Source organism: Crinia signifera, chromosome 4 (assembly GCF_055691185.1).
Source record: "Crinia signifera chromosome 4, ASM5569118v1, whole genome shotgun sequence".
NCBI classification, from domain to species: domain Eukaryota; kingdom Metazoa; phylum Chordata; class Amphibia; order Anura; family Myobatrachidae; genus Crinia; species Crinia signifera.
The window spans coordinates 33,854,344-33,878,096 of record NC_139220.1 but is presented as its reverse complement, the minus strand read 5'-3'; the positions used below and the strand labels follow the sequence as shown (position 1 = coordinate 33,878,096).

At 45.9% G+C, this 23,753-nt stretch overlaps 1 protein-coding gene and 1 non-coding gene across 2 annotated transcripts in view; both read left to right on the top strand.

Moving 5' to 3' along the window:
• Positions 1 to 23,753, top strand: part of FCHSD1 (FCH and double SH3 domains 1) — an 81,676-nt gene that overhangs the window by 5,728 nt on the left and 52,195 nt on the right. Inside the window, exons 3-8 of the mRNA XM_083181508.1 lie at positions 4,341 to 4,386; positions 10,682 to 10,755; positions 11,271 to 11,415; positions 11,853 to 11,989; positions 15,076 to 15,139; positions 17,729 to 17,857. Coding sequence (XP_083037634.1) covers positions 4,341 to 4,386; positions 10,682 to 10,755; positions 11,271 to 11,415; positions 11,853 to 11,989; positions 15,076 to 15,139; positions 17,729 to 17,857 — 595 coding nt within the window. The remainder of the gene's footprint in view (positions 1 to 4,340; positions 4,387 to 10,681; positions 10,756 to 11,270; positions 11,416 to 11,852; positions 11,990 to 15,075; positions 15,140 to 17,728; positions 17,858 to 23,753) is intronic.
• On the top strand, positions 19,958 to 20,148 carry LOC146076289 (U2 spliceosomal RNA). Its single transcript, XR_014473735.1, has one exon. It is a non-coding gene; the product is annotated as a U2 spliceosomal RNA (small nuclear RNA).

Sequence of the window (23,753 nt, the reverse complement as noted above, 5' to 3'; positions counted from 1 at the left end):
TCTGGCCCACATTTACACTGCACTCAATGGACATAACTGTGTTACCCAAATCTATATGCAAATCTGCCCATTACATTAAAGTGAAACGGCACACCTGTTAGCAAAAATCTTAGAGTTCCGACCGCACACGGACGTGTGGATGCAGTCCGAAGACACTCCCTCTTCTTTGAAAGTCCGTCCGAACGGATACGGATGACATGCGTGTGTTCTTTGACGGTCCGACGTGCGTTGCATTCGGTCATTTCCGAACGAACGCGCATCTGAAAGAGTGAACTAGAATAAGGGCCAATATTGTTTGAACCCTTTTGCTGCTAAGGTTTTCTCATCCTTGTGCTGAGATCATATGTTACAAATGTACTTGTTACATTCCAATATCAGTATCAACACATGCTTTTAACTAGTACCCGCACGGACCGCCTGATTCGTATCCATGTGCAGATCTCCGAAAAATTGTAACACGGCGATCTACACATGCCCATGAGAAACTGTGGTGTTGCTGTGACCGCAGTTTAAGTAGTGACGGGAGCAGGCGTGTCACAATGGGGGGGGGGGGGGGCAGTGATGGACACTTAGGGGGAGGGGGCGGTGACACTGTGATTTTTGGGAGTGGCCTGGACAATGCAGGTGGTCCAAGGGCCGTGGTGGCTGCATGACATCACGCACAGTTGCTGCAACCCAAAACATAGCCAACTTGTGTCTACACTACAGGTTCTCAAACTCGGTCCTCACACAGTTCATGTTTTCCAGGTGACTTGCCGATTTTTACAATGCAACACTTGGTGATACACACAGTACTCGGTGACCTGCAAAACATGGCAATTGCGGTGCGGTGCGATGCGATTTTTCATTGTATAAGCACCCATGCGATGAGATGTGATGGTAATTAATTTTAAAAGTACCCATGCACATCCCCACTATCCACGTCACCCTGAAGCAGGGCGAGCGGACACGGTTACGTGTCCTCCCGACCTTTTCATACCCCCACTATCCACGTCGGTGTGGAGTTGATTTTATAAAGCGTGGCGAGCGGACGCGGAATGCATGTAAAGTTATACACCTCCCCTCGCGGGGCTCGCTATGCTATGCTCACCACGCTTCTGGCTCGGTGGCTCGCCACACTTTATAAAATCAATCGTCACATCTCATCGCATGGGTGCTTATACAATGACAAATCGCATTGCATCTCACCGCAAATGGCATGCAATGTGATCCGATCGGCGGGCAGGGGTTCACTAAAAATTAACTTCGCAAAATTGCATGTGACGCGATGCGATTTCACTACGCAGATACACCAATGCAAATACACCAATGAAAATAATAAGTTACACGTACAACAGTCTAGGGAGGGTTATCAAAGTTTGGAGAGAGATAAAGTGGAGAGAAATAAATTACAAACCAATCAGCTCCTAACAGACAATTTTAAACACAACCTGTATGTTACAGTTATGGCCCGTACACACCGGGTAATTCCCACTGCCTCCGATATCGGGGGGGGGGTGTGACTTGCGGCAGCCGGGATGTAATGAGTGCAAGCTCTAGATGGGTGAAATGCAGAGTGCACAGATAACGCTACAGTACTGCTCTGTAGTACCGCTTTATGGGAGGATTCAGTCTGCGGCATCTGCAGCCTCTGTAGCATCTACATAATAGACACAATTACTGCAGCTAAAAGCAAGTTATAAATAGCCCCGGCCAGGTAAGGGACAGTTTCTCTGATGCCAGTTCTATATTTATGGCTGAGCAGCAGTTAGTTGTAGGACATCAGCTGTACAGTCAGCAGGCCATTAATCTGCACATCTGAAGGGCTAGCCGCTCCATCGGAGGCATAATGTCGGGGTGGAACAATACAATATGCCTTAGCTGTACAGTCAGTTCTCTCTTATATGCAAACATCATTGTCCGCTGGTGTCAAGGTTCCCGTTTAGCTGCTCAGACACTCTCGCTTTTACCACTTTGTTTTCTTTTTATATGGAGGTGGCTGTACTTGCCTGTATTACAGGGATAGGTGTACCACGGCTCTCCAGTGGTTGTGGTACTACATGCAAAGGGCCTAATTCAATATTGGACTAACCGCATTTCCACCCTTAAACTGCATCACGTTCAGGAAAATGCAAATGCAGTCTAAGTGCCGGCTGGGGGAGGGGGGGGGGGGGGGGGGTGTACGAAGGCTGGTGACATGGCCTGCTTGAGTCACAGTGGCTGTATGTGTGCAGCAGCTGCAGCCCAAAACATGGCAGCCCTGTGCTTTCCTCCATAATAATGGCAATACTTTGCTATATATATATATATATATATATATATATATATATATATATATATATATATATATATATATATATATATATATATATATATATATATATATATATATATATATATATATATATATATATATATATATATATATATATATATATATATATAAAAATAGGGTGATGACCCCAAGTGCGCTACCAAGAAGCAGCTACTCTATAAGTCACCCCTGTTAGCGGGAGATGAAACTAAAAAATGTAGAAACCAGGATATAGAGAGCGCTAAGTTGTATTCCACCACCTGATATGAGTGTAGTATTTCACTTTACAAATTAATACATACAACTTTGTATAAACAGGATAATTTATTAAAACTTTTTCTTAAAAATCCATTGTTGTGTTCTTTCAAGATGTCAACAAAAATAACCCAACGCGTTTCGCCTTTCAGGAAGGCTTCATCAGGGTTTTTTTTATGCACACATGCACTGCAAGTGGTAGAAAGAATGCCAAACATAAATAACACTGTTCATTCAATGTTTTTAGGTTTAAAAAGAAATACAATAGTAAGGTACAGTAATGAAGGAGGTACATACCACGAAAGAACAGTGTAAAAACAATCACTGACGAAAGTGTAGGCTTTAATAGGACTTCCCACAATCTAGAGAGATAAAGTAATTTTCTTAATCAGATTTTTAGGAGGAAAAGAAAATGAATGAGGAGGATAGCATGTAGAGTTAGATGGTACCTGCGGCGGTAATATGTGGTCCGAAGGCAAAACTGCCCGGATTGGTCTTTTCGCTATTAGTGACCCCTTTATGGGAGAGGCGAGATGGCCTATCTGGAAGTTTGTAGTATTAGCCCTAAAACGCTTGTTTAGGGGGTATAAGCAGTAATACAACGGTCTTACGTAAGACTGAAGGGTAAATGTAGCAAGCCTTGGAGCTGGATAGAGTTATGTAGTCTCCCAAAGCAACCAATCAACTGCTGTCATTTTAAAGACTGTTGTTGTTGGTTGGATTCTTTGAGCAACTTTTTCACAATATCTCTCTCAAAGGCTCGGTGCATCTCCCTCTGAGTCTGTATTTATCAGTATATATTAATGTGTCCCTTCGGACCACACAACTACAATACACATTTTCTCTATTTACACTAGAGTATATGAAACACATTCATTCTTGATCTTTACCAGCTGTAACATATCTGCTTATCGGGCAAGCAAGGTCACTATCACTAATGTGAACAGTCTTTGCTCAGAAGCAATGAATCCGGGAGTTGCAAATGCTGCCGTTAAAGCATTTAATACATCCTGTCCCGGGGAAACAGTATTCACATTTACTTGTAGAACATCCGCGCAGGTCGCTGGTACCGGCAGAGCTCTCCTCATTTCCTTTAATCAATCATCTCACGAGTTGTCATTGTCAAATACTAAAGGACAACAGCAACAGGCGGAGACCAGTATTCTACAAATGCTTTATTTTTCTTGTAGAATGTAAATTCTCTAAATGATCACCTTTTTATACTTGCTGGAGACCACACAATGTCTTTTTTATTTTAATCTCTTGTATAGCGTAGATATTTTTTAGACGTATTCACACAGGTATGAGAGCATTAGCATTCTGTCTCTGGAACAACTATAGCTTGCCAGTTTGGTTACGGTTAGGCCAGGGCTCGACAAATACCGGCGACCAGATTTTTTTGCAGGGAGGAAGGAAGCAAAATCTGGTCGTCAGCAGCCCAACCTATCTCTTCCCTCCTATCAGGCCAGCAGCAGCACGGTCCCCGACCCAACCCGCCCCCCTATTTTTATTTTGTCTGGCTCCTACACTTTCATGCTGGCTCCTAGATTTTTTTTTAAAAATTGTCAAGCCCTGGGTTAGGCACTAGGGGGTGGGTTAGGGTAGGGATCAAAGTTAGGGATGGGGAATAATACTCACTGGAACACCACTTAATCATCCATCCAGAACTGCTACTTGCGTCATGCATGGCCATTCTAATGTATGGCCAGCTTAAGTCCTCATTCGGCAATGTTATAAATTCTTCATGCCACAGTTCCAGGATGTAAACCTCTGTACATTTCTGTTCTGCCAGGTCCTTCTGCAAACAGCGAGCAGCCATCGAGAAGGAGTACGGTCAGGTAAGTCGCTGAACTTATGTAACCCATGTACGAGGAATCTGTTTATTAAAACAGGTGTAGAGTAAAAAGATGCATTGTCTGTAGACCTCTTGCCTATCAACAGCTATTGGAAGCTAAAGCCTTCACTGAGAAAGCAGGGCAAGACTGGTCCTATAAAAAGACCCCAAATTAAACTTTTTTAGTGCAAACGTTGTTACATATTGAACAGATAAATTAAAGCCTTTGCCCGGTTTTATTTCCAGAATCATGGACAGTTGGGGGAAATGTACTAAGATGGGAGTTCTATTTCGAGACGTTGCTGTGGGCAACCAATTAGAATCTACTTCTTATTTAGTTCGTACCCTAGAATATATTAGATAGTATCTGATTGGTTGCCCATAGCAACATCTCGGGTGAAATTTAATAGGATGAGAGATTCAGAAAGTGAGAGATTTGGTAAGAAATCTCCATTTTTTTGTTTGTTATTTTTTTTAAAGCGGCAATCAATTACACTGCAAAACCAGTTTTATTTTGAAGCGTAAATGATTGCCGCTTTAAAAAAAAAAAAAAAACCAGGAGATTTCTTACCAAATCTCTCACTTTCTGAATCTCTCATCCTATTAAATTTCACCCCTCATGTGACATAGAACTCCCCATCTTATGCCCCTTTCAGACCGCACTAAAAAAAAGGTATTTTGCCGATTTGTAACCGTTTTAAAATGGTAATCTGTGCGGTCTGAAAGGTCCAGAGAGATTTTACCGTTTCCCAAAAAAAAACCATTTTTAGAAACGGGAAAAAAGCAGGGTCCTACCCGTTCCAGACCCGTTTTTTTTATGTGTCAACGGGTCTGAAATGGTATCCTGGCAGACCCGTTTTTTTTTAAACGTTTTAAAATACAGGGTCAAATACAGTTTTGCGGTCTGAAAGCAGCCTTAGTCAATTTCCACCAAGTTGTGTTTGTTTCTCAGTAAGACACCCGCGTACAGACAAGTAGCAACAACTGATGGGGCGGTGGAAACCATGCACGTCCTGTGGTGACACTAACAAACTGCTTAGTATGCACATTATATTTCTCTGTAACATCTGACAGATACGTCTCTAAACGGAACCATAAAACTGCTTTAAAGCTCTATAAAACTGACTAATAATGTTCTGTTGGCACCCACTCACGTATGGCTCATTTCCAGAGGAAACATAAAGTGACCTTTTTATTTGCTTCTAAATATTGTTCTTTTATAAAGAATCTTTCAATAATAGTGTGGTTTGTTTTCTTACATCCCGACATTGATTCTGGCTTAGTAATTGGTCATTTGTTTGTTTGACCCATGACATGCTATACATCTAGATGTGACTTTTGGGCATGTTTGATTTTGGATGAGTTTCCAGACTCCTCTGACTATTAACTTGGCTTATATGTTTTGCAAACCTACCCCATGGGGTCATGACACCGAGGCATGGGACTTGGTTACTAATACCCCTTTTACACCCTCAAAAAATCCGGGTCAGCGGCGGGTTAGACCCGGATCTGCGGCGGTGTAAATGGGGTCAAGCCGTATACATTTACATGGGTCCTCTACCCGGGTTCTGACCTGGGTAGAACACGGTCAGGACCCGTGTAGAGGCCGGTGTAAATGGTCTCGCTGTGGTTGCAGGCACCTGTAGCGGGTTCACGGCGTGCAGCGCTGGGGAAGCTGTCCCCGGATGGTGTGGGAGGAGGGGGGTGTCTGCGGCTGCTATGGGGGGGGGGGGGGTACCTGTCAACCTGCTGAGTGGGGAGACTGAGGGGATGCTGTCCGCCGACGCCGCTGTTGCTGTACCTCCCCCTGCAGCCAAGCGTGGTTCCTGCGGCGAATGGGCAGTCAGCGGCGGGGGTCCCTGGGGCGGATGGGAACTAGTACTGCAGACCCAAGTCCGACCCAGGTCGAAGTGCTGTGTAAATGGGGTATGAAGCAGGGTCAGATCCTGAAAACTCCAGAATTCAAAGACCAGGGTCCGACCAGGGTTTTTGGTGTAAAAGGGGTATAACATTGCATTTCAGGGCAAAGGTTGCTGGAATCCATATTAACTGATCAGACAGTCGGTCACATTATAATCTGCACTAGACAGATAGGTATTTAGGGGATATGGTTATTAGTTTGACATGCAGAAAGGTCAACACAAGCATTAGGTTGACATGGGCAAGGTCAACAGTCAAAAGGTCGACATGGGGGTTTTCACTTTTTTTGAGCCGACATGTGCCGACAGGCGGTATCTCATGCCCTATCATCCACTAGGGCATGGTGGGAGAATAAAATAGTGTGCCGAGCGTAGCATGCGAGGGGACGCGGTGCTACTTTTCAGTGTCCATGTCGACCTTTTGACTGTCGACCTTGCCCCTGTCGACCTAATGCTTACGTCGATCTAATGACATGTTGACCCACACCCATGTCAACCTAGACCCATGTCGACATTTCGGCACGTCGACCTAATGGTGTCGACCCAATGCATGTCGACCTAACTGCTGTAGACCTATTGATACATACCCGTATTTACTAACATTGCATGTAGGTGAAAAATGTGCACTAAAGCACAAAAACCAGTCGGGATTCCGATGTTGGAGTGATGACCATCGGATTCCCGACTGTCTGAGTGCCATAGCACTTGGGGCCCTGCTACTGTCTTGTGGGGCAGATATTTTTTATAGTGTAAGTTTTATTCTTTCAACCTCCACGAAAAGCTATGTGACAGTAATAAGCAAATGAACCGGGCACGTTGTACATCACATATCAGACATACTGTATGGCAAAAGCCAATGCAGGTTCTTCAGACAGGAATTACATACCCTCAACATGACCCATTCCATTAGGTACAAAATGCTCTGTTCCTGCACTTCCCTGCCAGTGGCAGTTACAGATGTGAGCCTGCAGCACAGTCCAATATTCAAAAAGGTGAGCCACACCTAATGCCACTCCAAACATCACTGTCCTGGACTCACTGACCGTTGACGTGACCCCCCCCCCCCCCCCCCTTTGAATATTGGACTGTTGTGCTGGAGCCCCACCTCTGTAACTGCCACTGGCAGGGAAGTCCAGGGACAGATAACTTTGTACCTGGAATGGGTAACCCTTCCCCCACCTCAGTCTGTCCACGCGTGTATCAATCCTGTACTGTGTATTAGACTGTTATTGCTTAACCCTTCTCCCACCTCAGTCTGCCCACACGTGTATCAATCCTGTACTGTGTATTAGACTGTTATTGCTTAACCCTTCCCCCACCTCAGTCTGCCCACACATGTATCAATCCTGTACTGTGTATTAGATTATGTTATTGCTTAACCCTTCCCCCACCTCAGTCTGCCCACACATATATCAATCCTATACTGTGTATCAGACTATTGCTTAACCCTCAATGAAAAAAATTAACCGTGGTTAATTAAGAGCGCTCGTTATGTGCTATTTCCTCAAAGCAGCTGCTTATGGGAGTAGTCCGCTCCCTTAATGGACAACAAGTGAAGAAAAAGGGGAAAAAAAGCAGCGCTAGAAAAATTGTATAACCGAGTACATCAATGAAAGGGATAATATTTAATAACACATAACAAGATATATCCAATCAATTAATTGAAAAAACCACAAGTGTGGTTTAAACATTATGGACCCAAATGCAATATCGTATGTAGTCACCACTGAGAAGTTGATTGAACCTGCACTGATCAAAGCTGTTGTCCAACTTAGGAGTCCTTTAGGCCACTTTGGGTATCCTGGCTGTAAACTTTAGGTCTTTTCCCGATGGCAGAAGGGCTGCAAATTAGCCAACCCGGGGAACCTTGCTGCTGTGTGCAGTCAGATGTCCATGACGGAATGGTCGCAGGACCACCAGGGACCAGATGAATAAGCAGGTGAAGTGCGGTCTCCTGGTGAAGATGGAGGATTCGTCCAAGCTTGGCCCCAATGCGTTTTGCTGTGCTGACCCCTTTATCAAGGTCAATCAACTTCTCAGTGGTGACTATGTACAATATTGCCTTTGGGTCCATAATGTTGTGTGGTTTTTCAGTTAATTGATTTGATATATCTTTGCATGTATTTTTTATGTGTTATTAAATATTAACCCTTTCATTATTGCTTAACCCTACATATGCCTCAGTCTGCCCGCAGGTACATTGCTCTAGGACGTAACACCACAGCTGCTGTAATTATATCTGCTCCTGCATTAGTTATGTACACAGTGGCTGTCACTGGATCTCTGTGTTATGGGAAGCTCTAATATTCTGCTTGTGTCTCAGCCAGCTCTTATGGGATTGGTTAGCTGCTGAGCCCTCGTCCTGGCTGTATCGCTCTCCTCTGCCAATAGCAGTGTTCTCATGAACCTTCTTAAGGCAGTTCATTAACGTGACGGGATGCGGTCATCTATTAGAATGAACTTAGGTCTACAGTCATTAGGTCGACCCCACTAGGTCGACTGGCAGGAAGGTTGACCTGACTTAAGGTCGACATGGGCCAAGGTCGACATGACTTAAGGTCGAATTTGCATAAAGGTCGACACGAGGAAGGTCGACTGGTCATAAGGTCGACATGGGGTTTTTCACTGTTTTTTGAGCCGTCATGTGCCGACAGGCGGTATTTCATGCCCTACCATCCACTAGGGCGTTGAGGAGGTTATTAAAGCTGTGGCGAGCGAAGCGAGCCACCGTGCCCGAAGCATTGCGAGCGAAGCGAGCAATGCGAGGGTCCGATTCTCATTGCCAACTGTGAAAAACAGTGAAAACCCCATGTCGACCTTATGACCAGTCGACCTTCCTCATGTCGACCTTTATGCAAATTCGACCTTAAGTCATGTCGACTTGAGATCCAGTAAAAATACCAGCGTCGCTCACATTTATAACATCATATAAAAAGAATGTTGTGTAATAAAAGATTATAGATCTGTTATATAAGGTAACCATTACAGGTTATTGTGATCCTTTAAAATCTTTGTTTGCCAAGTTCCACACTTATTTTGACACTCAAAAGGTTAAATGCCTGGTTATGCTATAGCTGTGTTTCCCTGACGGTGGTAAAAATGGTATCCAGAATATGGATAGATGCTGTCTAGATAGACAGTCGATAGGTCGACATACATTAGGTGAACAGGGTCAAAAGGTCGACATGGCAATGGTTGAAGGACTTTTTTTTATTTTTTTTGCCGAGCTAATACTTATGGTGTCAACCTATTGACTTTCTATGTAATACCTGTATCTCTACTATACTGCTTCTGGTTGATAGATCTACAGTGTATAGATAGAGAGTCCGTAGGTCGACACCAACAGGTTGACACGCAATAGGTCGACATGGTAAAAAGAAAGGTTAACGTGGTCAAAAAGTTGACATACATAGGTCGACGTGAGATTTTCACCTATTTTTTTTTATTTATTTTTGGGACTTTTTCATACTTGACCATCCACGTAGTCTACAACTGAGAATGGTAAAGAGTGCTGCGCGGAGCAGGGTGAGCCATGCGAGGATACGCGGCACATTAATTGGGGGGAGGTCCATGTCGACAGGTGTTGACAGCGATAACATAAATGGTGCGACCTTTTCATGCGTCAACCTTTTCAAAGTTGACCTTTTGACCATTTCAGTCTATTGTACATTGACCTTTTCGCCATGTCGACCTAGAAACTGTCTGTCTAATATTCCACACCCCTTATATAACACACCCCTTATATAACACACCCCTTGTATACCGGTCATGTTACAGGCTGTGCTAGAGAAATGACAGAAGCTGATTTCTGCATACTTTGGGTATCGAGCTTCAAAAAGTGATAACATGGATAGGGATAAACAACCAGCCAATCAGCTCCTAACTGCCACCCCCCAAACTCGGCCTACTGTGTGCCAGTTAGGAGCCATTTGGTTGGTTGCTCATCACTCTCCACTTTATCACTTTTTGAAGCATGGTACATCTGGTGTTCTACATTTCGGAGCTTTGTGAGATGTAACTGAGTGCTGTTGGCAATTCCTAGGGTTTCTGTTGTGTTAATGACCCAGTTGTTGGCTGGTAGGGCTGGAGCATTATACATCAGCATATTTCTCCTGGTCACAGGTCAGTGGTGTTCATGTGCGCGCCGTGTTACTGGCAGCTAATACAGACATCCCTTTGGCTGCAGACAGTATTTGTGAGGCCAGTGCGAACCTTTGAGGTTGTTGGCACAGACCTGACTCGTGGTGGAATGTGTGGGGCTTGATGTGCGAGTGCTAAAAGCAGCAAGGGCGTGCTAAGAAAGCAGGATGTTCTCCTGGCACCCGCACACACGGAGCAGACAGAGGACGCCTGTGAACATGCTGTTTGTGTCACTTTCAGGCATTGCAGAGACTGGCAGGTCAGTACCTTAAAAGAGACTGGCATCGTGGGAAGAATGAGACCGGCGAATGCAGGTGGGTGGTACTAACGGAGAGTTCACAGAGAGTGGTTGGGAAAAAGCAGGTGACTTGGGAAGCAACCAATCAGATTTGAGATAACGCTTTATAGCGTGTACTAGATAATGGAGAGCTAGGCGGGGCCATCATTCAATGGTTGCTGACCATCAAATGATTTTTGCAGCCTTCGGTCTGAAAGGTCAATACTTACTTTTCAGATGGCCCCCGATCCCTGAATTCGGGGCGGGCGGTCATGTGACGTCAGCCACCCGCACCGAGCAAGCATCGTCATGACTGCGTTCACAGTGGGGTACGCCCAGCATTTTTATGGGGGCGCCCATAAAACGCTGGGAGTTCCCCCTGCCCGAGTGTTCGCTCGCATGGTTTGCACAAGCTCATATTCGCGCATGCAAATGTGCAGACCCCAAACATCAGGGAAGGGGCCGAATTCGGACGCGAACGAACAGACTTGAATAGGCCCCACTGTCAGTAATTATCGATGGTGCTTTGCGCTCATTCTAACTGTCCAATAGGAGTGTGTTCTCGGTGTGGAAGTCGGTGGTGGAAGGGACGGCATATATCGGCCAAACCCGAGTGACGGCGGCGGAGAATTACAGGAACCTGACCAGCGAGGCAGCGAAAACCGCTAGAACCGCAAAGGAGCAACTCCTGAAGAAGGTAACACATAGTATTATCCATTGTCCGGTGACAGACCCCCGGAAAGAGACAAATATAGACATGTGTCCTCATAAATGGTGACAGGAGTCGCACCTCTATGGGTTCTAAAGCCACCCATACACACTGCGTTTTTGCGGTGCGATGCGATACGCGTTCCCTTGCACATCACATAGCAAAAAAGTCTGTGCAGCCCGTTCTTGTTGTACTAGATCGCATCGCATTTAGTACACAGGGCATGTGCAGGGTTTCTGGGCGGGTGCCTTGGTCAACCTGCACAGTCGGCGTGGTGCTGGCGTGGTGCCTGGGTCAGCAGAGGAGACCCAGGGCCCTGCATAGTCTGACCAGAATCAGGCTGCTTATGTTTCAAAGCTTGCTGGTGTAAGTGTGTTTTAGATCCAATAGTAAATAATGCACGGTGCCTGTTGTGTTGTGCGCAGAGTATGGAGCAGCTGCTGAAAGTGCAGAACGAATTACTGGAGAGCGTGAAAGAGGTCAGCAAAACGAAGAAACATTACGTCCAGCTGGGACGTGTCAGCGAGGTGGTGAAAGAGAAGGCGGCTGACGCTGAGGCCAGGTGAGACCCTGACAGAGGAGGTCTGGGGTAAGGTGCCTGAATCTGGGATGATGCTGTTTGGGAGTACTCTCACTTGGGCGTGCTTTTATTGAAATAGGGGGAGATGTATCAAACCTTATAAACAGTGGAGAGGTGGAGAAGTCACCCATAGCAATCCCTTATTTATTAACAGTTTGTTATAGAGCACAGCATTAGTAGACAGTGATACAACAAACTGGGTATTTTGTCAAAGGTAGGAGGGCCCTGCTCGCAAGCTTACAATCTATAGGGAAATATGCATTGATACATAAGGATAGGAACTGTATTCTTTATTGCATTAATTCCACCAGAAAGGTTCCTGGTGTGCTGTATGCAGGGGCGGATTGGTTCCCGAATCCGTCGCGGGGGATGGGGGGGGTTGGGTGTTGGCAGTGGCGGTATGTACACCGGGGGGAGGGGGGAAGCGGCTGCATGTACGTCCGGGGGGGGGGGTTGTTTAGCGGTGACGGTATGTACGTCCGGGGTGGGGGGGGTTGCGGCGGTATGCAATAATGCTCACCTGCTGCTGCTTCTTCAGTGCTGGCCGTGCGGAGGGGGAACTGGGAGCCTGGGAGGTACTGTGTGCGCATGCGCAGCAGCCCTCCCGCGGCCATTTTGGAAGTGGGCAAAAGTGGGCCCCTTTTCAATGACCTTTGGTCCGGCCCACTGGAAAATGGCCCGGTTTCCCGGTGAGCCAATCCGCCTCTGGCTGTATGATACGGTGACCCAGCAGTTTGGCCAGTGGTCAGGAGGATGGAAAATGTGAAAAAGAAAGAGGGTGGATATGTGTGGCCTGCACAGTGTGGATAAGCTTTTAGCTATCATTTTATACAATGTACTTGATGAATGCTAGCTAGGATCTAATTGGTTGCTATGGGAAACGTCTCCTCCGGTACACTTCTCCACTGTGTAGAAGTCTTGACACATTTCCTCCTGTATTATCCAATAAATGTGCCTCTATATTGACATAGAGTAGAACCAATTGACCCACTGCCAACAACACCCATCTTCACCCCAATGCTACAGTCATAAGGCAGATCTACTGCAAACCAATTCTAGCAGTGCCAAATAATATTTAGCTGAAGCCATTGCCTGAATCGTATTTGCAACTTGAAAGAGGTCATAGACAAATAACTCTTTTAAGTAATACCACTTTCTTCGAAAATCCTGGGTCTGACCGAGATTTTGAAACACGATTCCAAACTGGGTCAGACGCGGCTCCCACTGTGGCACCAACCCGTGGCTTTTCCCGGGTTAGCACCTCACATGGGTGCAGTCTCTGTTCTGCCAGCGTTTGAAGATAGCATCATCTCCACGTGCCGGGAAATCGCTCTATCCCCATGCTGTAATCAGGACCCCGATCGAACCACCCAGGTTACCCGTTAACAAATCTGTCCACCCAGGTCCTTCCTGGGTCCAGTCCTGGCCACTTCCTGGATAACTTTTTTTTTTTTTTAGGGATCCGTTTACACTGAGTTGCAACCTGTATTATCATGACACTAACCCAGGTTGTAGCGGCAGTGGAAAATGGAAATAATAGATTATATGGGTACAATTTAAAAAATATTAGACTATTTTCATTGGAGCAGAAAGGTGCCGTGGAAGTGGCATGCTCTAATTAATATATATAAATATATAAAGGGTAGATATGAAGTGCCCTCAAAAGTGTCCACCACCTTTTACACAATTCAACGGTTTTCCTTTTTTTTTTTTTTCGTATGCATTAAGATCAATAAATGGAGAAACCATTTAAAGTTCAGCCGTAAACCCTGTATTCTATGGTTTAGAATGTCTTCCCCCTGATGAAGTCATTTATGACGAAACGCGCCGGGTATCTTTCCATTTTGGAAGAACAGAACTAAAGAAACCTATGTCTGATGAATAAAATGTACCACCACCTTTTACGCAATTCAACGGTTTTCCTGGTGGAATTTTTTTTCCGTATGCATTAAGATTATCAATAAATGGAGAAACCATTTAAAGTTCAGCCTTAAACCCTGTATTCTATGGTTTAGAATGTTTTTCCCCTGATGAAGTCATTTATGACGAAACGCGTCGGGTATCTTTCCATCTTGGAAGAACTGAACTAAAGAAACCTATGTCTGACGAATAAAATGTTAACGATTTTTTTGAAACTGTATTGGTCCACCGTTGAATTGGGTAAAAGGTGGTGGACACTATATAGCTCACTCCATGTCTACCCTTTATCTATATTTCTCTTCCTCCACTAACAGGGCGGAAATATAGAGTGCTGCTACTATCTATTAGTGTATCTATTAGCGCAAACAAAAGTCTATTTTTTGTGTTCTATATATAAATATATGCAGGGTCAACATCAAGCAATGTCTATTGAGTTTTCCCTGTCCAGTGTGCGGGTATCCAGATATCCATGTGACTGAACAAATGACTAGGGGCCTAAATCACTCCTGATCGCAAAGCTGTATTCTAGCAAACGGACATAACTGTGCTGCACTGCAGTTGGTGCAGATGTAACATGTGCAGAGAGATACATTTGCGTGGGGTGTATTTAAACTGAAATCTAAATTGCAGTGTTAGAATAAAGCAGCCAGTATTTACCCTACACAGAAACAAAATAACTCACCCAAATCTAACTCTGTCTCTGCACATGTTACATCTGCCCCACCTGCAGTGCACATGGTTTTGTCCATCTGCTACTAAAGCGGATTTGTGATCAAGTCTGAAACGGGCCCTATATCTATATCCATATAAGTGAGGCAGATGATGGTGGCCGATAGGCTGTATTGGTGGTGTCTTTGGATATAAGGACCAAGTTTAGTTTTGCTGGATCAACACATCTTGTTTGCCTTTTTCTAATTACCTTTCATTAATCATTAGCAGCTACGGAACTTGAATCCTGCTCGGGAAATCATTATACAGCATGATAGATCCATAGGAGACACATTTTTGCCCATAATGTATAGCTCTCCTATGGTCCCGGATACCGTAGAAGTCCCATTGTCTGTGTGCTATGTGTGTCCTCTGTATTGTAGAAGCAGAATAGTTCCGCGGATTGTATAATCACACATGCTGCTCTGTCGTCTCACCAGGCTAAAGAAGAGTGACCACGGCATCTTCCACTCCAAAGCCAACCTGCAGAAGCTCAGTGCCAAGGTAACGCATAACATCCAGGTCCTGAGATCCTTTCCTGGCAGGATGTGAGGGCTTAATATATTGGCTTTACTTGTTAGAGCATTCACAAACAATTGTCTTTAAAGACCTTAGTGAGCTACCAGACGAATTAAAGGCTGGACCACCGCCAGCAGCTTCCCAATGTACATCAGACAGTCATTCAGGGCTTACTTCAGGTTTAACCGTCTACTTAACAGCTGTCATAGTATACGGCCAGGCCAGTGCCTGTGTAGGTGTGCCAGTAATAGTCATCTCAGATGGGAGAAATCAGCGGCAAGTACTGCTTCTATGGACAACAAATGGAATATATATATATATATATACACACATACACACTTATCCCTATCTCTTTTCTGTGTGTGTGTGTGTGTATATATGTGTGTTTGTATATATGAGGGTGGATCAATAAATTCCTGTGTTAAGAATGAAGACAAAACATTTTCACAAAAATATTTATTTATTTTTCAACCTAATCTCCTTTCACGACAATACACCTTTCCCAACGTCCCTGCCATTTCTTGAAACCCTCTAAAGAACATGATTTGTCAATCTCATGTAGGCTTCTGTCTTGACGATGACCTCCTCGTTTGAGCTGAATTTTTTGCTAAATGAACTACATATACTCTATAATCGTGTAGATTCAAATGATTTGTCCTTTCAAGAACAAGACAATAAAACAGGCCAATAAAATATTAACCTGCTTTATGCTTTCCTCTCCTGCTGCTCTACACAGACATAACTACTTCCGGACAGTTACATCATCACCAAAAATGCTGCATACAAGGGTATTACTCTGAGTTCTGCCTTACCTAACAGTATAGATTGCATCTGCAGCTGCTTACGTTCTATTGCCATTTCTTTCTTACTTTATCCTTTTATTAATAATTTATTTATTAATACTTATTTATACACACACACTGATTACTGAGGGGGAGGGGGTCGATTCCGGGCAACAGAAGAGGTAGTTCTTTTACCCCTTTGTATGTGTTAAAGGTGAGATAGAAAATATGTGACACCTCTGTAATTGTGACACGTACATCACAATTGAATCAAAGCCAGTAAACCTTCCAGTGCAGTATGTTGTTGGAGTGTGGGAGCAAATCTGTGTACCCAGTGAAAACATACACACACATATAGCCGCGCTTGTTGTTGCTGCGGTGTACGGTCACTAGGTCGACTAAAGGAAGGTCGACATTCATTAGGTCAACAACTTCAAAAGGTCGACATGGCTTTAGGTCGACAGGGTCTTTAGGTCCACACAAGCAATTAGGTCGACATGGGCAAGGCCGATAGTCAAAAGGTTGACATGGGTTTTCACGGTTTTTTTTTTAGTAGACATGTGCCGACAGGTGGTATTTCACTCCCCTACCATCCACTACGGCATAGAGGAAGAATAGAATAGTCAATAGTAGAAAAGGGGTCACGGTGCACCGATATGGTGTCCATGTCAACAGTGTCGACATCTGAAAAAAACGCAAAAAACCTATGTTGACCCTTTGGGCGGTATTCAATGAGCCTGATTCGCCATGTTTTTATGGCGAATTTGTGCTGTTTGGCGAATTTTGGACTAAAACGGTGAATCACCCTATTCAATGACCACATGGCGAATACATTTGAAGGTTTTTTTCGCCATGATTCACCGAGTAGCAATCGCTATCTTTTTATGGAGAAGTGGAATGTGAACGTTTAAAATAAAGTGTTTTGTTTTTTACATTTGGTGTAAAAAAATCAGGAATTTTATTCTGAGGAGGGGCATGCTACTTGTATTCATGTGCTGTAAGCAGGGGGCGCCGTAGCCGAGCCGCTCATTAGTTATTCATATATTCACTGCACCCGATCGTTACGATCGGGTGTAGTGAATATACGGTCCCCTGCTGGCACCCCCGGGGGGCAGCCTGTGCTGCCTGGCACCCGGGGAGCCCACCTCCCCCCCCACAAACGTTCTGGGGCAGGCAGAGAGACTTCCATCTCTCTGCCTGCCACCGTCCTCAGGCTCCCTGCGGCATTCGCCGCAGGAGCTCATATTCGCCGGTCAGGGGCAGCGAACCCCTGACTCGTTGAATACCGGAGCCGGCGAGGCTCCGGAACGTGGCGAATGTGCAGCGAATCCTAAAAAGGATTCGCTGCACCACGCCGGTATTCTCATTGAATACCGCCCTTTGACTGTCGACATTGCCCATGTTGACCTAATGTGTGTGTCGAACTAATGACCCTGTCGACCTTTTGTGGTCAACCTAATGAATGTCGACCTTCCTTTGTTCGACCAAATAATCCCGACCCGTTGCTGCAATATGGCTGCTAGTGCTCATTTGGCGCAGCATGCCACAACTTACGCAGCTGAATCGCAAAGCTGCACAATGCATCACCTAATGCTCTTCTATAAGCCACGGGTGCGAAATAGGCTCACAAGTATGAATTGAAATGTTACCTCCGCACAGATTGGACCCTGGTGCTGTGAGGCAACAACGCTAGCCACTGTGCTACCGTGCTGTTCGCCTGTAGACACATTATCTTACACTGACTCTATTAAATTAGTATCATCAGGACTATGTTTTTATTTCTTTGCATTAGTTTTCGGCGCAGTCGGTGGTGTGCGCACAGCAGCTGGCCGAAGCACGGAACGAGTACCTCCTAGCCCTGGTGGCCGCAAACGCCCACCATGACCTGTACTACCTCTCCCACCTGCCGGACATCATGAAGGTGAGCTGTGTACACTGTTGTAACCTGTAGCGCTCGGCTCTTCTCAGGTTTCGCTACCTCCAGATTTCCATAAATGCATTTGCATAAATGAAGCCGTAGTGCCAGGTCGTATATCATATAATGTAGGAAATGGAAGTCCCACATTTAGACTGCAAGATGCATGGATGGAGGCAGAGATTCCAAGGATCACTGGTAAACCCATGGGCCCGATACACCACTGTGCTACAGCAAAATATGTCAATGATCTCCATTAAAAACCATATATTTTAAATAGGGCATGCAAACTGTATTACATGTGTATTGTGCAAGTGACACTTTTGAGTTGTGACCTGTTTGGCTCTGATTATTAGGGGTACATTTACGAAGATGGGCGTTCTATTGAAGATGGGGTGTTGCCCGTAGCAACCAGTCAGATTATGAGCCAGATGCACTAAACTTCAAAAGTGATAACCTGGAGAGTGATAAGCAGCCAGCCAATCAGCTCCTACCTGCCTGTGTTTGAAAAATGTCAGGCAGGAGCTGATTGGTTGGCTGTTTATCACTCTGCATTTTATCACTTTTGAATCTTAGTGCATATGGCCCTTTATCTGTTATCTTATAAAAGGTGCTAAATAAATAAATAGAACCTCTTTGGTTGCTATAAGGAACATCCCATCTTCAAGACAACTCCCATCTTAGTAACTTTACCCCTTACTGTAGCTCCTACTTCAAAATGGACAAAACCATGCTGCACTGCAGGGGGGCTGATGCAACATGTGCAGAGAGATTAAGGTTGGGATATGGTCACTAGGTCGACCCTATTTAGTTCGACATGCATTGGGTCGACCAGTAAAGGTTGACAGGGCTTAGAACGACAACTAAATTAGGTTGACATGGCTAATGTCGATAGGGTTGGAAGGTTGACACAAGCAATGGGAAGGTCAACAGTGAAAATTTCAACTTTTTTTGTGCCAGCAGGCAGTATTTCATATCCTGCCATCCACTACGGCGTGGTGGTAGAATATAATAGTGCCAGAAGCAAGGTGGGCACGGCGAGCCATGCGAAGGGACGCGGCACACTTGGGTGGTGAACATGTCGACATTCAGGACAAAAAAAAAGTAAAAATACTCATGTTGACCTTTGGCCTGTCGACCGTCTCACTTAAAAATAAAGCAGTCAGTATTTACCCTACACAGAAGCAAAATAACTCCCCCAAATGTAACTCTCTCTGCACATGTTACATCTGCCCCGCCTGCAGGGCAGCATGGTTTTGTCCATTTTGAGAACAAATTTGGGGACTTCCTCATCTTTGAGGCCACAGCTGACGTCAGTTACGTTAGCCGCTTTCAGAATAGCATCATTGTTCTCTCGCGGGCTCGCTTCGCTCAAGACACTTCAGGCTCGGTGTCTCGCTCCGCTTTGTCCGCCAAAACTTTACTAAAGATAATAGATGGTGGCGTGGACCCAGGGGGGTGCGGATTACATTACGTAAGTTCCATAGTGTAAGCTTTGGCCACAAAGATGAGGAAGTCCCCAAATTTACCTGGGATTAGGACTGAATTAGGCCCTTAGCCTCATTCGTGGGAGCCTCTCCGTCCAACTTGCCCAGTCTGCTCCCTATGTCATACAGTAATTAACATTGTAATTTGCTCCCACTGCATCCTGGGTGCAGGTGACCTGTCTGCAATAGGCGTCCCAACTCCACCTACTTGCTGCAAACTGAAACCAGCTGATGGACCAATTCACTATGGTCGCCGCCCTGAAACGCTCATTTCATCATCACACTAAACAATCCATCCGCTCTTGCAGTTTCCAGTCCTTGGTCCGTCTGTGAATTCTTCTTATGGCACTCTGTTTGTGAAACCATAAATCAATCTCTTTAAAATGTTTTGATCTTGAGTTGCCATGGCAGCGGTCTCACGCCAGCGACACACATGAACAATAAAGTTAGGTTGTTTGTGCGGGCTTGTCCTTTTTACACCGGACTGCGGCTGAAAGCATCAACTCGCCAGAAGTTTAGGGATCGTTCAGATATTTGCTCATTATGATTGATGGATGATTTGCTTTGCATGCAGCCAGGGTCTGACCACACTGCGCGAGGTATCATTCAGGTATCATTCATCGCTTCTCGGCCTTTTGGCTAAGATCAAGTGTAGTATCTGTTCTTATCAGTGGGTATGGACTGGCCTCTGGCAGAGAATAGAGAAAGGGTGGACTCAGGGCCGGCGCCACCACTAGGCAAACCTAGGCATTTGCCTAGGGCGCCGGCCACTGGAGGGCGGAAAATGCCGCCCGGGTACCTGTACCTGTCTATTTAAATCTGGCGGCGGAGGCAGCGGGGGTCCCTGCAGTCTATTAAAAATCACGAGCGCTATCCGCCGGGCTATGCGGAAGCGCTTCTAGTGTGAAAACTCTGGCAGCACGGCGCACGCTGATCTCAGCCAATCAGCGTGCTGCCAGAGTTTTCACACTAGAAGCGCTTCCGCATAGCCCGGCGGATAGCGCTCGTGATTTTTAATAGACTGCAGGGACCCCCGCTGCCTCCGCCGCCAGATTTGATTAGAGAGAGCGCCGAACGACAGGTACCCGTACCCCTACTCTACCCCCCCTACCCCTACCCCCCCCCCCCCCCCGGCACTGGGGCGCTCCGGTGCCTTGCACCGGCCCTGGGTGGACTGAGTAGCTGCTCTGATGGGCGGAGGGTGTGGGACCCCTCTTTTTTTGCCTGGGAGTGGTGAAAAGTCTGGCTGAGTACCTTCACCTCTGCCAGTGGTAGGAGGTGTTGTTTCCGTAAACCCACTAGTGAGGGGGGGAGAAACACTGGGCCTAGTAGTTTGGCTCTCTTGACGGGGTTCGTAGCCCCCGAAGGATGAGACAGCGAAAGGCTCAGTCTAGTATCCATTCCCAAGGAGCAGAGAAAGGCTGGGACTGAGTAGATGGCTCCTGTTCCAGAGGTTCGTAGCCTCTGATGGGGAGACCGCGAAAGGCCCTTAACCTTGGGATCGGAGTAACACTGAGACTGAGTAGATTGCTCTTCCGAGGGGGTCGCAGCCACTAAGGGAGTCAGTCGAAAAGCCCAGTGGAGTACCCATTCCCATGCCAGGGGCAGGAAAGTGCCCTACGATGGGAGCAGAGAAACCTTGGTCGGACGCTGATCGGTCGGTTGCTTGGAGTCCGAGGCTGCACTGTGCCCCCGGGGAAACTCGGGGGTGCCGAACATGCACGGGTGATCCCAAAATCACCATGCACTAGTAAGCACTTGCACTGCGCACTTCCCTTCAGGTAGCGCTTCACGTCCTTACCTCGTCCTTTTGGATGGGGTAGGACAATTTTTCACACCCCCACCCCGGCCTTCTGGCCGAGGTCTTTATTATTTATTTCTCTTCCCCTCTCACGTTCGTCACTTTTCACGTTCCTTGTTTTTTGTAGTTTGTCACGTTTTTTGGGTAGTGCGGTCGACCCTTTCGGGCTTCCATTTCCCCAATGTGCCGAAGCTCTCGCCTTTTGGGGAGAGCTTTGGTCCCCCGAGGACGACCCCGAGCCGCAAGGGAAGTCTACTGAGGGTCTCTCCAAACCTTCAGGTGCGGAGGACCCACAGTCCTAACCCTTCCGGGGGTTGAGGAAAGAAGGTCTCTCTAAGCTTCGGCAAAGAGGACCCACCGTTCCCTATTTTCCCCTCTTCGGCCTTATGGTTGAGAGGGGTTAGGGGAAAAACGGGGCCCTTCTCCTTCGGGAGATAGCCCAATTCGATCGCACGGCCCCCTTTGCACGTGTTTAGGCACAGCACTGGTGGTAGGGAGCACACCTCGGGCTCCTGAGTTTTTTCAAACTCATCATTCAGCTGCAGCATTTTGGCCCACTGTGGTTGAAGAATAACGCTATATCTGCACCCCCCTGACCCCAATTTATATTGTCCGTCTAGATTTGGAACCAGCATTATTGTCGTGTCAGTTACTGTACTGTACGTTGGATATTTGTGACTGACAGACAGAGCGACATATACATTATATAAGCAGTGCCCAGCCTATTTACTGTAAAAGCTTTATTGATCCTGACCTTGTGTTTTGCATGTAGTCAATTTCTCTTAAGAATTAGAAGCGGTTTGTCATAGCAGTATTAGGGGGAGATGTATCGAACCATCTGCAGAGGGCAAGTGGAGCTGTTGCCTATAGCAACCAGACTCCGTATTTTTTATAAATTTACACATTAAATGATAGCAAGAACATGTTTTTTTTTATTACTAATCTATCCGTACCAATGAGCTAAACTTTGCCTACAAAAAATGCTTAAAAAAGGGGATAGGGATGGCCATCGACCATCGATGATGCAAAATCATCGATGGTTTATGGCTGAATACTTTTGCCATTGATGGGGGAGAACCAGATGGCTTCCTTCTATCTATGGCACAGCAAAACCAATGTTTTGCTGTTGTTATTTTTTTTCAAAGTACCGGGACACGGAGCAGAGCCCAGCCCCTGACATTTGTGAAGCCCCGCCCCATGTTCAGATTGGTCCACGGGCCAGTCAGTCAAACAAAATGGATGACCATCCATAGGTAAAACTATCGATGGTCATCCATCACATAGTTTGACACTATTAATGGCTGGTTGCAGTATCGCCATCGATGGCAACCATCAATGGCGACTGCACTGATGTCCATCCCTAAAAAGGGATCACTAGCTCCTCTCTTATATAAGAGTTTAATTATAATAAATGGAATATGTATCAAGCATTGGCGAGAGATAAAGTACCAACCACTCCGCTTCTAACTGGCATTTTATGGGGTGTGTTTGAAAAATGACAGCTAGGGGCTGAAGGTTTTGGGCAGATGGGAGAGAAATAAAGTGTCAAATGAAAGGGCCAGATGTATCAAGCTTCAAAAAGTGATAAAGTGGAGAGTGATAAACAGCCAGCCAATCAGCTCCTACCTGCCTGGTTACAGGCTGGATTTGAAAAATGACCGGTAGGAGCAGATTGGCTTCCTCCAGGTTATGTTTCTCTATGTTTTGTTCTGTACAGTAGGCAATGCAATTCGAGTACTGTGTATTAAGGTTCCACATTGTGCTGCCGAATGTGCCGGGTTCCCTCATGTCACATGATCCCGGAAAAGTCATGTTGTTGAATAATTATATTTGATTGCAACACAAACTCTGATATTAATTATGGCTCCTGATTTATTTTTTTCCCCGAAGGGAGGGAGTGGGATACTGTCAGACGCCATATTCTCAGCACAATCCTTTTATAGAAACTATTCACATGAAATATTTAGTGTCCTCTGTAACAGCCACCTGTAATAGGCTAATGGCGTTAGATAACGAGTCACACATTGGCTTTAGCAGGTAATAATTCTTAGATGCACTGTCTGTGCTCCCATACATTCAAGCAGGGTTGCCGACCCTCCCGAAATTTCCGGGAGTCTCCCGAAAATCGGGGCTCCCTCCCGGACCCCCGGAAGGGTGGGCAACCCTCCCGGATTCAGGGGGGACCCCCGCTGTCCCCCGGATCGCGGCATTAAAATGCCGCAATCCTCGGGTCTCAGAGGAGGGGGCGGACCTAAAATGACACAATCGCGTCATTTTAGCCCCGCCCCCTCCACGGAGATCACTGAATTAGCTGGTTTACCAGCATGGGGGTGGGGCTTAGTGACGTCACGCTTAAGCCCCGCCCCCTGAGCGGCTACTGAATCTCTCCTCTCCGGGCTTCTCCCGGAGAGGAGAATGAGAAAGTCGGCAACCCTGCATTCAAGTCCTCCTCGTTATTACACCAGGCCTGCCACATGGCACTAGTAAATGCCGGAAAACCACATTTAGACCAACGAGGGAACAAGAGGTTGGCATAGATGGATTTTTTTTGCATGCAATAAAATTTCGGTGTTAAGCCGGGTATACTTTGGACGACATTTTAAACGATTTTGCA